This window comes from Filicampus tigris, chromosome 18 (assembly GCF_054856515.1).
Source record: "Filicampus tigris isolate MCC_2025a chromosome 18, RoL_Ftig_1.0, whole genome shotgun sequence".
Taxonomy (NCBI): domain Eukaryota; kingdom Metazoa; phylum Chordata; class Actinopteri; order Syngnathiformes; family Syngnathidae; genus Filicampus; species Filicampus tigris.
In genome coordinates, this window is record NC_141234.1 from 2,095,701 (window position 1) to 2,110,527 (window position 14,827).

Here is a 14,827-nt window from a genome sequence, read left to right on the forward strand (position 1 = left end):
AAAATGGTTTCTTGAAGAAAAAAACCGTCCCAAAATGCTTTTTAACATGTTTTTTTTTTTGTTTGTTACATCAATAGGACCTTTTTAATCCACTAGGCGCCATTTTTTACCATTAAATATTTTGTTTTGATATTCAAAAGGCCGTAGCTTATAAATGGTGAAAAATGCAGGCATAGTGTAATGTTGCTTGGTACAATTTTGCTACTTTGGCGCTTTTAAGGCATGATTCAATTTTTTTTTTTGCCATCAACAGATTTTTTCGGGTACTTTAATGATAGATTTATTTACGGCATGATGAGATTTTTACCACAATTTGTACATCGGAATATCATTATTTAAATACCGGTACTTGAGGCTACAGTCTATGGCCAGAAGGAGGTGCTGAAGAGTCACAGTAAAAAAAAATCAATTTTAAAAACGTTCTTATATAAATGATGAGAAAATATTGTGTCACGTGAGTGCACTTGCACTAAAGAGACCGACGTGGATCCATCAAACGGGACTTTGCCATGTGCGTTTATTAAATATAGTCACACAGTGCATTTTTTGGCATCAATCAATCACAATACATATATTCATATCAATATAAAACTCAATTTTGTGTATAGTATAAATTATGCAGTCAATACAGCAGCTTTGTGTTGAATTCTCTATATATAAATGTATAGATGTACTATTAAGCTTTGGTACAGTGCATTAATGTGAGAGTGCTTTGTGTGAACATGCGGCGGGATAATTATATGCATGTGTGTGTGTGTGCGTGTTATCAATGTTATGTGGTCCAGCCGGGACCACAGTGGGGGTGCGGCGGTGCCACCACGCAGCAGTATCCTGCCTCGCCAAGTTTATTGGGTTGATACACGGAGACCCCGCCCTGCAGAAAAATTACAAAACAGAGAGAAAAAAAACCCATCAGATTTGCAATATTTTTGTGATTTCAATTTTCTGGGGGGTAGGGGGGGCGTTGCCGTTTACCTGAAGAATGCTACAGTGGTGCGGCGGCACGGCCGTGTACGACTGCTGCTGCGGGACACCCACCACGGGGGCGTAACCTGGCGCCAACACAGGAAAAACATCATGATGGGAACTTGTTGTGGGGTAGGGTGTCATTTTTTTATTTTTATTTTTTTTAATTTTCCACCGAAGGATGCTCCGGTGCGGACGAGTGTGAGCAGCAGGAAAAGAGACCGGTTCACTGTGAGACCCTCAGGACTTCATCTCTGACAGTGTAACGGCCCCCTCCTCTACTACTCGCGACATTGATCGTGTTTGGGGGTCATTAGGGCTTTCTCGGGGGTAAGGTATTTATTTACCTGCGCTGCAGCCGGGCGAGGCGGCTTTGACTGGGTGCTGAGCTGAGGTAGGATACTGGCTGTAGTAGAAGGCAGGCACCTGGAACAAACCACAGTATTCAACTGCAGTGGTCAGGCGTTGATTTGGGGCGAGGCTTTTATTTTTCCATAAATGTCTTTTAAAAGTTTTTTTTTTTAATGTTACAAAATACATTATTAGATCTAATAAATATTGATTTTCAAAGAAATAGTTAAATTTATTCAAATATGGTATGATAATCAACACAATCTAATCACCAATTGATTTGTAAGCAATGTTTTATATTTTATGATGAATATTAAATGGAATTATTTCAAAGAATTCTGACACAGATGATGATTCGCCGACGTGTCAAACTGCCAGAGTATAGCGCCAATTACTGATTTTTCAGTATCGCCCATCTTTAATGTTTAAAGTGGGTGTTCTTTCCTACCTGCGGTGAGGGCTGGCAGTAGCTGTGGGGGTTGGGAGCTTGATGAGGGGCGGCGGGGGGAGGAGGCGGCGGCGGCGGCGGCAGGGGCGGGGCTGCAAACACGTAGCCTTGGGCCGGAGGGTAAAGGGGCGGGGCTTCCCCCGCCGATTGACAGCTGACAGCTACGTGGGCAAACTGCTGCGACAGGTCTTCCATCTGCGGGGAACGAGGCAAGCGTGAGCGGGAAGTTAGCGTTGGCGTGCTAACGGGCAGTGGGGCCGTGCTACGTACGGCGGGGTACGGCTGTGAAGGGGCCACGGGCAACATCTGCGGGGCTGTGTACGAGACGGAGGAGTACACCTGGGACACACGCACGCACGTTAATCATCTCATAGTCATTGGCATTTTGGTATAAATAGTTGGTAGAAAAAGTCTACACACCCCTGTTCAAATGCCAGGTTTTTGTGATGTACAAAAAAAAAAAAAAGATCATGATAAATCTTTTCAGAACGTTCCACCATAATGTGACCTTGATCCTGGATGACTTCATTGAGTTGTTTTTTTTTTTTTCTTTTGTGTGTGTGTGTAGACTTTTTATATCCACTGTATATGTGCACTCTTGTTTTTCTTATCTTTGCACGACACTCATCTCTGTGCGCGCGTTACCTGCTGCGGAGGCTGCTGTGCCGGAGCGCTGTGCATCTGGCTCCTGATTGGCTGCTGAGCACCAGGCGGGTTGTACACCACGGGGCTTCCATCAGGGTTCAGGAAAGGCTGTCCTGAAACATCAGTGGCCATTTGGCTTTTAAAATGGCTGCCCTTGTCACTAGTGTGTGTGTGTGTGGATGTGTGTGTGCGTGTCTGTGCCAACCGGTGTGCGGGTTGACCAGGATGCTTCCCGGGGGGATGCCGTTCTCCAGGATGTAGGCGGACTGGGCGGGGGTCTCTGCTATAACGGGGGGCTCGGAGGACACCCTGTAGAGGGAGACGGAACCTGGTGGAGGGAAAGGAAGGATTTACCACCACACAATATCAGCGACATCCATTTTTTGTGACGCTAGTCCCCTTTAGGGGGAGCTGACCCCTGTCCCAGCTAATTTTAGGGCGAGAGGTGGGTCAAACCTCTCTCATCCTTCTTGAGTTTTTCAGTGTAAAAAACATCATATTTTCAGAGTTAAAAATTGTCAATCTTTTGGTGATTTTTTTTTTATTTTATTTTTTTTTTAAAGAAAAGGCAGGACTCTGACAAAGTTGAGTCCGAAGCGCTTTATTCCCTTGAAGACTTCAAAGCCCAATTTTAAAGTATACTTTTAAACATAAAAAAAAAAAAATCACAGAATTCAATAAATTCAAACTGTGCTTAATGTTGTGGCTTAAACCTTTTTTAAATCCAGGACAATACATTTGCATCTAGCGTTTAAGAACTGGTTATTTTCAAATGTTTATTTAATTGAAAAAAAAAAGGTGCAGTGCACTTTATCAGATCATCATTTACAATTTTTTTTTTAGTTTGAGAAGTACTTCTTTTTTTTTTAATCCAGGACAATATATTTTTATTATATGTTAATATATGTTTATTTAATTAAAAAACAAAACAAAACAATGTGCAGTACACTTTATCAGATCATTATTTACAATTTTTTCTTTTTAGTTTGAGAAGTTGTTTGAGAACCACTGCTTTACATGCTTTTCATTAGAGAGTTGGCTACATGTTAGTCACATATGTCCATCGAAAACATTTTTTTTCAATCTGAAACTAGACAAAAACGACCCAAATTTTCTGTATGAAAAGCATGTATCACCAATTTTTTTTTTTTGGGGGGGGGACTTTTAACAAAAAAAAAAAAATCAACAACAACACCCAAAAATGTGTTTCTCTCATTTTTGTGGGTGCGAAGACGAGCGGAGGTGTAAAAATGTGCAGCTCGGGCGCGAAGGCGAAGACTTTTTGCTGTTAATTAGACAGCGGCCGGCAGATGTGATTAGCATGCAGCGTTGGCGACAAGTCGGAGGTGTCTACGGCGTGGAAAAACATCTCGCACCTGCTGCGCCGTGGGGCTCCCAGCCGGGATTGGCGGCCTGCGGTGGGCGAGGCTTGTGGGTGGCGGCGCTCCGCTGGTACGAGGACGAATCCGAGTCGGTGCTGCTCCACGGCCGGGGCTCGTTGCCGTAGCGACAGTCGGTCTCGGTGCTGCTCTGCCGGCTGCTGCCCGTCCAGCTGGAGCCCGAGCTGTCGCGGCTCCCCCTGCCGACGACAAGATGGACGCCGTGAGCGGGCGCGGGAAGGCGGCCATGTTGGGGAGGAACCTTGACTTTCACGTTCAATTCATTCCGTGATAAAGCTTCATTTTCTTGTCCATCCAATCATTGCTCTCCACTGAAGTGAATTGAAATGCCATTCATCTTTTTCCAGCCCCCCCCCCCCCAAAAAAAAAAACAAAATCACATTTCCTTTGCAGCACTGGATTGTATACAAACATGATAAACGAGAATGTGAAGAAATATGTCATGTGTCGGATTTGTTACTTTAAGGGGCGTGGCCTCGTGAGTGCCATCAATAGTGCAACAGCAGCTCCTTGTGAGTGTTCTCATTTTTGATTTGTGTGCTTGACTGTTTGAGTAAAAATTCTACTGAATTAAATATTGTAAAACTGTTCTTAAAGATGAAATGCAAATGTACAAAAAAAATGTTAAATACAACAGAACAATGCTTAAAAATGTACTGTAATGGATTACAAAAACATGACGCAATTAGTTTCATTCTGATTGCGTGTGTTTCACGTTTTAAATGTTTTTTATTGTCTTTTATGTCCGGTGTTCAATTTTATGTTCAGCACTTTATTACAGCTGCAGTTATTTTTTAAGGTGCTAAAAATCGAATTCAAATTGAGGTGAGTACATTTTATCTTCCCGTCAAGTGTATGCCAAAGCACTAGGTGGCGCTCTAGCCTCTACGTGAAAAAAAAAATCACTCTTGCGTAAAAGGCTCAATAACAACAACATAAATCATGCAAAATGTGTTTTTGTAAGCGAGAACTGATTAAGTGCGGAAACAAAGTTTGCCGAGTTGCAGTGGCTTTAAACGCAATTTACATGGACAGCAAGGGTCAGTGTCAAGTAAAAGTAGGTTTTTCAAAAAATAATGGCCTTGTAGTGTGAGCGTGTCCTTAATTGCCGACTGTGCGCTCCCTTCAATTAGTCAGCGCGCAGTCGAGTGTGTGCCCGCGCGCGAGTCGCTCGATGCAAATTAAGATGATGAATGAGCTACCTGAAGAGCTGCCTTCTCCTCTGGGTCTCGGCGTACGGGTTGCATTCCTCTGCGGGCCTACGCGCACACGCGCGCACACACACTTGTGTTAATGATCCATTGTCGCTGGATTAAGGTGAACGAGGACACGCAGGCAAGGCGGGCGAGGTTACCTGCTCTCAACGTGGCCGCCCTCCTGCGTGCAGGGAGGCTTTTTATGCGCAAGACAAAAAAGAAGAAGAAGAAGAGTTCAAGATTGTTTTCTTGTGATTTTGAGTCAAGTCTCACCTCCTGGCCGAAGATTCTCTCTCGCACTCTTTGGTACTCTTCCTCTCGCTCATCCACAGACTTGCTTTGTTTGTCGCGACAGGCGTAGCGTCGTGTCTGAGGCAAAGTGAAAAACACAAATGTGAGTAGCCGGTCAAAACGCTTTCCCCAATTACTACGAGAAGGAACAATCTTAATACTGCTCCTTTCAAAAATATCCTCCAATGTTGTCGCCAATTGGAGGGCTAAGAATCCCTCCGTTTTGAATGCTTGACGCTATTTGTGAGCCTGTCGATAGCATTTTACATCATGTGTCAGTATTAAGCTAGCAGGGGCGAAATTGTTAGCTTGCGTTAAATAAACCGCTTGTGATTCTCTTTGTTTGATGTTTACTTTAACAGTAAGACTTGAACAATGTGTTTCAAGAAATGCAAATGTGATGGGAAGGGTAAAAATGATTGGAAAATAAAGCTTGTCTGGATCCCCCAAAGTGACGTGTTTGATGCTACGCTAGTGCCTTTTTTTCCCCTCATGTTGAATATGTGCCTTGGCTTAATAAAGGCAATACTGAGAGAGAGATTCAATAAGTCAAATAAATATGAGCCCACCTGCTCGTCTGCGCTGCTGTCGCGCTTCAAAATGGTTTTCCAGTGTGGGATCTCGGCGGCTTTGTCCTCCTGAACCTGATCCAGGAAACGTTGCTCGGGTCTGGACAAGGGGGAGAAGATTGCGCAACGTCACCCGAGTGACGGCACGAGGATGAGGACGGCCGGCGTGTGCGTGCGTGCGTGCGTTTACATGCGCGTGCTGCTGGTGCGGTTGATGATGACCGACTTCCCCGTCTGGTCCACGTTGTGCTCCATCCCAAAGAAGGCGGCCACGCGGTGCACCAGCATGCGGTGGTACGAAGACATGTGCGGGAACTTCTTGAACGCGCTGCGCAAACGACGGCGGCGAGTTAGGAAACACGTAGACAGAGAGAAATGGATTTATTTCCATATCATTTGCGTGTGCGTACGCAGCATGCATTAAATTTTGCTGTATCGAACTTTGCCCAAAACACAAATGAGCCTCTTCAAGCTTGAGCAGACTTTGCAGTGTGAATCGTTGTTTCAAAAGCGCACAAGGACGCGCTCTCCTTCACATTTACACGCCTACTGTACGCGTGTGTGCGTGCGTGCGTGCGTGCGCACCTATCTCCCGTGATGAAGGTGACCATGTCCTGCTCCAGTTTGAGCATCATCATGCGGTCTCTGGGGTTGCTGTTAAGCGTGTCCACGATGAAACGGTGGAGGTCCACACCCGTCGAGTCGCGGTACTCCACGCTGCTCTCTGCACGCACGCACGGACAGGACACTTAATGGAGAAAAGATTTTGAAAACCCGCTTATTTCAAGGGAGGGAGGGAGGAAGGAAAGAAAAAAGGAGGGAAGGAATGAGGGAAGGAAGTAAGGAAGTAAAAAAGGAAGTAGGGGAGTAAGTAAGGAAGGAAGGCATGAAAAACGTCACGGACAGGCTAACGAAGCTAGCGTCGATGGAGCGCTCGACTACATACCCCTGATTTGTGACTGCACTCACCTTTGGAAAGCGCGGCGCCCTTATCCACTTCGTCCTGCCGACAGGAAGCGCCGCCGTCTCGGCGGGCGGCGGCGTCGGGCGGCGCCTGGAGGGCGAAGAGGAAGTGCTGATGAGGAAGAGGACCAAGTGATGCTGAGGACGATGACGGGCGCCCTACCTGCAGCTGCTCTTCCTTGGCGGGTGCGTCGTCGCACACGGCCACGCCGCGCACCAGCTTGCCTCTGGCCTGCGGCGAGAGAAGCGGGACAAATGAGCGATGGCGCCGTTTTGACGAAATGCCGGGCGCCATCCTTTTCGCTTACCTTGACTTTTTTCTGCGCCGCCGTCTGTTGACAAAGACTCTGCGAGGGACAACATTAGTCATTCCGAGTGCGCGCGCGTACATTATTAATGTGCCGCCCCTTTTCTTCCCCCCCCCCCCCCCCCCCGTGTGGCTCTCCCATATCAAAAGAAAAGCACGGAAGGCGAATCGACCTATCAAGTGCGTGCCTCCAAGCTAGCATCAGAGCCGTAATGGAGGCAAGCCAGCGACGCCGGCCGGCAACTGCTGTCGCCGCAACGCGACCACTGAGTCGGGCGTTAAAAGTGGCGGCGCCGCGTCTGGGCCGCTTGCCGCGTTCGTCGGAATGTCGCAAGCGATCCGGTCCGGAGAGCATTTGACCGCGCCGCGGCGTGGAAGCGTTTGCAAAGCGTACCTGCTGGCCGTCCTTGTCGTCCCCCCCGGCGGGGAGGGGGGGCGGCGGGCTGGCGATGGCATCGCACGACGCCGCGCGGCGGGCGTGGTCCGCCTCCACTGCCGTGTCCATTCTACGTCTGCAAAGCGCGGACGTCGTGAACGCTCGCTTATGTGTGTGAGCATATTTGAGTGTGTGTGTGTGTGTGTGTGTATACCCACCGATACTCAGTGAAGAAGCTGGCAGGTGAATGATGAGGTCATATATCCCATGATCCCACGGGGCGGCCACCAGAAACGCAATTATCCTCCTCTTCCTCTTCCTTTGCTTGCTTTAGCGCGGGAGGGGAGGGGGGGGGGAAATAAAAGGGCTGTGGAAGAGAGGTGGGAAAAAATGGTTATTGGTTGCACATACACACACACGCACACACGTACAGTCATATCCAACAGCTGCTGCGGTATAAAGGCATAGCTTCTGGCGATGACATCAAGTCGGCAAGCTTAAGCGTGCGTGTGTGTGTGTGTGTGTGTGTGTGTGCCTCCATGCTAGCTTTCCAAAGGCCTCCTGGCCTGATAGCTAATTGCTACTCAAAGCCTATTACAGTAAGTGTGCGTGCGTGTGTGTGTCTGTGCGTAGTGTGTGTGTGTTTGGGACCCCCCCCTCACACACGCGCCATTTGTGTATTTACATATAATGTTCAAACGCGTCCCGGAGCTTTTCTTAGAAGCAGCAGCTGCGCGGAGCATCATCCGATACGCGCCAGATATTCCCGGAATACCGGAGCGGCGGGAACGGTGGCGAGGGCCAAAAGGCACGCGGGCGCGCGCGCGCAAAAAGGGAAATGGCTTCCGCCCCGTCGCATTCCGCTGGCACGCGACGCCCGCGGGGAACGTTTTATCCCGGTAACACCTGAGACGGCGGAATAATGAGCTCCGAGGATGGCGGGTCCCAAAACGGGCTGGCGGCAGATGAAAAGGAAGCAAGAGGAGAGCGTGGCGCTCACTGGCACCACACTTGAGAGAACAAAACACACACACACACAGTGAATAATTGCGTGCAGTGGACACAACATTTGGTACACCCTGGACTGATCACTAGTCAATGTTAGGGCACACACAAACCATTTTAGCTCACAAAAAACGAATGAAATCAATAAAGGTGACATTGATAAAAATGTTAATATAATAAGAATAACAAAAAACGAAATCTTATTTTTACAAAACTATCATTTATAGCAATTTCATCTGTGTCAATATCATATCTAAATGCATTTTAAATGTATTCATTTCTGCGTTGCTGTACAGAAGAAGGAAGGTCAGACAGTCAATTAAAAAAACTCAAACTAATACCAAGACCCATAAAAACTCAACTAAAACGAAGCAGTTTTGAGAAAAAAAAAAATCAAAAATAAAACTAACAAACCAGCGCCTCGGAAACAAATTAAGACCAACTGAATTAAACTGAAGTCAAAATGAAATCAAAAAGGAACTGTAACGAAAAATCCCAAACTATTCCAACCCTGATAGGGACAACAATAAACTGGTCGCCCGTCAATGTTGGGGCACATTTAGACGAACAGCTTAATGATTGGTTGCCAGTCATAAGACAAACCATGAACACGTCGTCCGTCCATGTCAGGGTACAAAGACAAACAAACGACTGACTAGTCGCCAGATAGTTTGTGTCAACTCACATGTACGTAAACAAAAAAATTGGTCGCCAGCCAATGTGACCACACGACCGTTTACACTCACATTCGCACCCACGGACGTTTTAGAGTCGTGTTTTTAGCAGACGTGCTAACCGTTAGCCTAGCGTGCCGCCATTTTGTGTCATTTACTACAGCCCTCAGGGGGCGCTACAAAATGGCACCCCCCGATCACAAAATGGCTCCCCAACCTTGTTCGAAACACGGAACGTTGTGGAAATGCGCACGGAACGCCGCAGAAAAACTATTTTAGGAGGGTGGGGAAGAAAAAAAAATCAAATAAAATAAAAAGACGCAGGTACACAGAAGACTGCCTGGGGGGATGGAGGGAGAAGAGGAGGAGGAGGAAGAGGAGGACGGCGGAGGAGGTGTGACACCATCATTAGCACGTGATGGATGGCGGGCGGGAGGCGAGTAGCGTGCGGCGACATCGTCGTCGTCGTCGTCGTCATCATCATCATCATCATCATCCATCTGCCGCCTCACTGGCCTCCAGGAGCTACTTAAGGGCGTACTCGCACCAAGACGTTTAACAGCGCTTGCCGTGATTTCCATTGTGCACGGTGGCAATAATCAGGAATCGGTGGCACCAATTCAATCAAACGACATCGCGAGCGGACATGTGACCAAGTGTGCTGCGGAATTTTGGCGGGGGGGGGGGGGGGTGGGGTTTGGCTGGTATTTTTTTTCTCTACTGAGCAAAGTGGTGGTTGATATGTGGCAAGAAGTTTCTTGCCAAGAACATCCAATTAATGATATGCTGTGGCCAGTGGACGAGTACATAGCGCACTCGCATGTGACTGGATGTGTTGTGAATTTCATTTTCTAGAACTGGATTATTTCCAGTTGTCGTGTTGATTTCTATTGTGCAATGTGATGGTTATAGCAATAATAACTTGATAGTACATCCAATTAATTATATGATGATACATAGTGCACATAAAGATGACCGGGTGCTTGAACTATACATGCGGGGGTGAGAAAATGGATCAATATATTTTAGAATAGGAAATGAAATGCTTAATTGCGGCTACACAGATTTCTGAGGGGGTTACAGCCCCAACTAGCCCTGGTGTAGCAACGTCCCTGAACACATCCTTGTTTGAAAATATTCCTCGAATATTTTTGCTAAACAAAAAATTGGCCAAGTTGAGTGATTGTTTTAATTTAATAAAAGACAGTTCTGCCGGTGAAATGGAAACGTACCGATCTCGAGTAGGCATCACTCGCCAACACAAACACTGGCCAGATTAGCCCGCCTTTTTTTTTTTTTTTTTTTTTTTTTTTTACAGCTCTTTGACAAAAGAGACATCTTGGTATCCTTTTAGTCCTTCACAAGAAGTTGACTTTGTACAGAACGTAAGTGTAATGTAGGTTACATTGTTGTGTTGAGTGCACCTGTGCGGCCACAGCATCTTTTGTGGCTGCGACAGCTGCGTCAAAGCCCCCCAAAAAGTGAGGTGGTGGGGAAAGAACCTGCCCGCATGTTATCATCGTCATCATTGTTTTGGTGGGGGGAAAAAAAATACATTTTCATTACAGTGAGGCCCCCGAAATCCCCTGAGCAAGCCGCTTGTGGTGTGAAAGTTCCAAAACAGGTGTCATGTAGAAGATGGAGAAGAAGAAGACGAAGAAGAAGAAGAAGAAGAAGAAGAAGAAGCTCCACACTTGCCGGTGTGTCGCATTACTGTTGACCCGGGACACGCTTGACGACGGCGGGGCTATTTTTACTCGTAGGCGCGGGGGGGGTTTGGGGGAGTCTGGTGGTGGTGCTACTGAGGCTGCCGTCGGGCTTCAGCCGGCTGTCATACAACTCCAAAATAAATAAAACGACTACATTCATCCGACGATTAGTTGAAGACGGAAATAGGGTGTGAAATTTAGCGAATTTTCAGCGCAGACGGAAAAAAAACCGATCAGTTAAAAAGCACGTGCCACCCGGCTAAAATAGATTTCAATCGACAAAAAAAAAAATTCAAATCGATCTTGATCTTTAAATCGACAGCAAATGTGAGCGATGTGATTCGAAACGACGATGTGTTTTTGTCGGCGGCGTCTTGAGGGGCGGAGGGTCTTACCGGGAGGTGACGGCGAGATGTAGCCGGACTGGAGCTCCTCTCCGCGGGGCTCAGGCTGTCGAGTGACGAGCCGCGCTGCTCCTCCTCCGCTTTTGCTCCACTCTCGACTGGGAGGGGGGAGAAGAAGGAGGGGTGGGGGGCAATCAGGGTGGGAGGGGGTTAGGGCTCGGATCACTGAGAACGACTCACCTGGCCCCTTTACCGTCAGTGCACGTCAAAGACGACAATACCGCACCACGCGTTAAACAAGCGTCTGCAATGCTGACCTGAAATGCTGAGAGATGCATTGACCAAAGAAAGGCATGAATCTGCAGCTGCAATGCATTGCAGAAGTCAGTCCACGTTGCTCAAGTCGCAAGTCTGAGTGTGAATATAGTTGTCAGTCTGCGTTTGCGCAATAGCAAGAGCAATGTCGTTGTAGAACTTAGCATTGGCGTGAATGATCATCTCGCAAAGATCAGGCTGGGTTACAGCATCAGTGTGCATGCCTGTCACTCACTATGGCCACACTAAGAGGAATATAGGTACTCGTGACGACCGTCTCTCAGTTGGCTATTACCACAATAAGAAGATAAATAGTGTAGCATAAATAGTGCATTACATAAATATGTTAACGATCTTCTCTTAGCATTTCCAACAAGAAAGAAAAGCAGGTACAGTATGAAAGCTTTTGCAAGGATGATCGTCTTTCGGCATTTATACAATAAGACATAATGCATCAAAGCACCCTCATCATTGAAACAAGAAGAGAAATCCAGGAACGTAAGTAGTTGAATGATCGTGTCTCAGCATTCACACCATAAGAAGAGCAATAGTGTAACGTATGTGAACCGTCTTTTTTTTTCAGCATGGATGATTGTATCTCAGCATTCCCAAATCTAGAAGAGAATTATAGCAGTAGAAATGTAGCATTAAGAAGGGTGGTCATCTCTCAGCATTCACACAATATGTAAATAAGCATCACAGCCTCATTGTCCATCCCTGCCACTGGCATCGAGTACAAAAAATAAAAACGCGTAAACATAAGAAATGATGCATTACAGCATTAATGCGACTTCCAGCAATTACAGAGTAGGAATAAAAACATAGTCACATAAATGTGAATGACATCTTTCAGCATTAACAAGAAAACTATTGTGATCTAAAAGTAGCATTGTAGTGAATGATCGCGTCTCAGCGCTCACACTGTTGTTCTTACTGGTACATTTACAGCATTAGTGTTAATGATTGTCTCTCAGCATTAACACAATAAGTAGAGAAATACAGTAAGATTAAAAAAAATGTAAACGATAACGTGTGGTGTACATAAATAGTACAATTTGAACATAAGGTGCTTGACTTTTCATGAACTTTTTGACCAAATTGTGGCGACTGCACTAAAGGGATGAGATCAAACGCTGGAGAGATTATTTAAGGGGGTGGTATGCGTACACACACAACACAGCTGTTGCGCTCAGTATGGCAGGCATGCGGGCACAGAGGAGACTCAGAGACTGGTCGCCGGTGCCAATGGTCGCCGGTGTGGTCGAGTTACATAAACAGACGTCATAACATTAGCCGGTGGACAGCTGAGCCAGGATTTGTGCATTGGTGAACGTGTGTCACTGTGCTTTACGTCACTTCCCCCCCCTCGGACCCTCGCTTACCGCTAAAGCTACCGAAGAAGCGGTGGGCCCCACTTCCAGTCAATGGTCATGCTAACCAAGCTAAAGGCTAGTTAGCATAGCTTGCATAAGAAATTGTTCCGGGCTACATTTTCTACTTTGCGGGCAATGCTCAGCTAGTTAAGCTAAGCTAATTGGGTTGCTATGGAGATGTCAAAATGACGATAATTAGGTTGCTATAGAGATGCCACCTCAACTGGTTGCTATGGTGTTGCTACTTTTTTTTTTTTTTACTGTTTATGGTAAGCTAATTAGATTACTATGGAGATGCTACACTTGCTACTTTTTGGACAATGCTAGGCTAGTTAAGCCAAGTTAATTAGGTTGATTTGGAGGTACTACCTTATGGACCAGGCTAGGCTAGATTTTGGCTAATGCTAAGCTAATTACGATGCTAGATGTACTACTTATTCAACAAGGTTAGGCCAGTTTTCCATTTATACCAAGTTAAGCCAATTTGTTTGTGATAGAGTTGCCGTATTTTCTACTTTTCGGACAAGGCTAGCTATGCAAGTTTCCCCATATGAAAAACTGAGCTAATTTTGCTACTGTTGTTTACTTGATAGCTACATGAACGGAGTGCATCAGTGTAGTGTGTGCGTAAACACAAGTAACATAATAACTAGTCACCATCCATTGGCAACCTATTACAGCACGTGTGTGTGTGTGTGTGTGTGAAAGAGATGGAATGACACCTCAACAAGTGAGGCTCATGAATATTAACGAGCGACGGGGTCTCATGAATATTCAGAAGGGGCCACTTATGAATATTTAAAGTATGATGGAGAGAACGACTGAGCAAGTAGACAGCAGGCAGACAAATACACCCCGCCTCATCCTCCACTGGCATGCTAATGAGCATGACGTCATTGCTACAACATTATCACTATGACATCAGCGCATTCACGTTTTAAACAAAAAAAGATAACCCCTGTGTTTTAAAACTAAAGTGAAGCAAGCTTTTGATGACGCGGAAAACGTGATTGGTCGTTACCTGAGCCCTGAGCAAGTGTGACGTCATTTTCAGTCGCCAACAAGTGGCAAAATGGCCGCCCCCGGATCAAAACAGCTGGATTTGGCTGCTTAATTCATATTCCTCAAACGCAATAATACTGTGTTTAGACAAGTGGGGGTGGGGAACATATTTGTATTGACATTCACTTTAACTTGATATTTTTACAGTGAACATTTGGGGATTGTGGGGAATGTGATCAATACTTTCCAGCATGTCCCGAATGAGCTGAAAAAGTCAAAGCCGGAATGGTTTGAACCGGTGGAGAAATGTAAAAAAAAAAAATGGCGAAATGAAAACTAATCTTCACTTGGCAATAACTTTTGATTTCTTATCCTGCTGGCAAGTGACGTCACCGAGTGGGCATTTCATTTGCGGATCCTGTGTCCTGAGCGGCAACAGGACGAGCTCATGCACCGAAGGCCTGGGACGAGCGCGCGTGTGACAATTTTAGCCGGCGTGCGTCAGCGCAGCGCTCAAAACGTTACAAAAGCAACCAGCGCCAACATGGGTGGGCGTCCTCAACTTTTTACCTTCTCTGATCAATGAGCGCCTGACTCACCGGGAGGAGAAGAGAAGCATCCCGAGGAGGAGCTCGCTGGACGGAGAAGCAGAAAGGACTCGGTGGACCGCCCACGAGACAAGCGAAGACAAGACGCGAGAAGAGAAGAAAAGAGAAGAGAAGAGAAGACAGGAGAGGAGAGGAGAGGAGAGGAGGGTAGGATGCTGCGCAGGAAGTGCACCTGTTCAGCAGACCGCGTGGGCTTGCGCGATCTCGACGGAGGCTCGGGCCGCAGGATGCTGCAGCTTTCATAGGGACGCACGCACGCGCGGGCGCGGGCGCGCGCGCACGCCA

At 46.6% G+C, this 14,827-nt stretch overlaps 1 protein-coding gene across 1 annotated transcript; it reads right to left on the reverse strand.

The window, feature by feature from the left end:
- Positions 1-499: 499 nt before the first annotated feature.
- On the reverse strand, positions 500-14,827 carry arpp21 (cAMP-regulated phosphoprotein, 21). Its single transcript, XM_086014141.1, has 21 exons — positions 14,534-14,827; positions 11,296-11,402; positions 7,731-7,879; positions 7,531-7,648; positions 7,138-7,176; positions 6,993-7,061; positions 6,836-6,920; positions 6,452-6,590; positions 6,057-6,194; positions 5,867-5,966; positions 5,280-5,375; positions 5,165-5,202; positions 5,013-5,069; positions 3,787-3,989; positions 2,616-2,738; positions 2,411-2,523; positions 2,036-2,104; positions 1,766-1,960; positions 1,314-1,392; positions 976-1,052; positions 500-874 (listed from the first exon to the last, which is right to left on the reverse strand). The coding sequence occupies exons 4-21, from the start codon at positions 7,639-7,641 to the stop codon at positions 773-775; spliced, it is 1,833 nt and encodes a 610-aa protein (XP_085870267.1). The 5' UTR covers positions 7,642-7,648; positions 7,731-7,879; positions 11,296-11,402; positions 14,534-14,827; the 3' UTR covers positions 500-772.

Excerpts from the sequence above, each read along its gene's own strand:
- arpp21 (XM_086014141.1), bottom strand. The coding sequence starts at position 7,641 with ATGGACACGGCAGTGGAGGCGGACCACGCCCGCCGCGCGGCGTCGTGC. Across the intron at positions 3,990-5,012 it reads AGGAGAAGGCAGCTCTTCAG|GGGGAGCCGCGACAGCTCGG; the intron begins GTAGCTCATTCA and ends TGTCGTCGGCAG. Across the intron at positions 1,393-1,765 it reads ACTGCCAGCCCTCACCGCAG|GTGCCTGCCTTCTACTACAG; the intron begins GTAGGAAAGAAC and ends GGTTTGTTCCAG.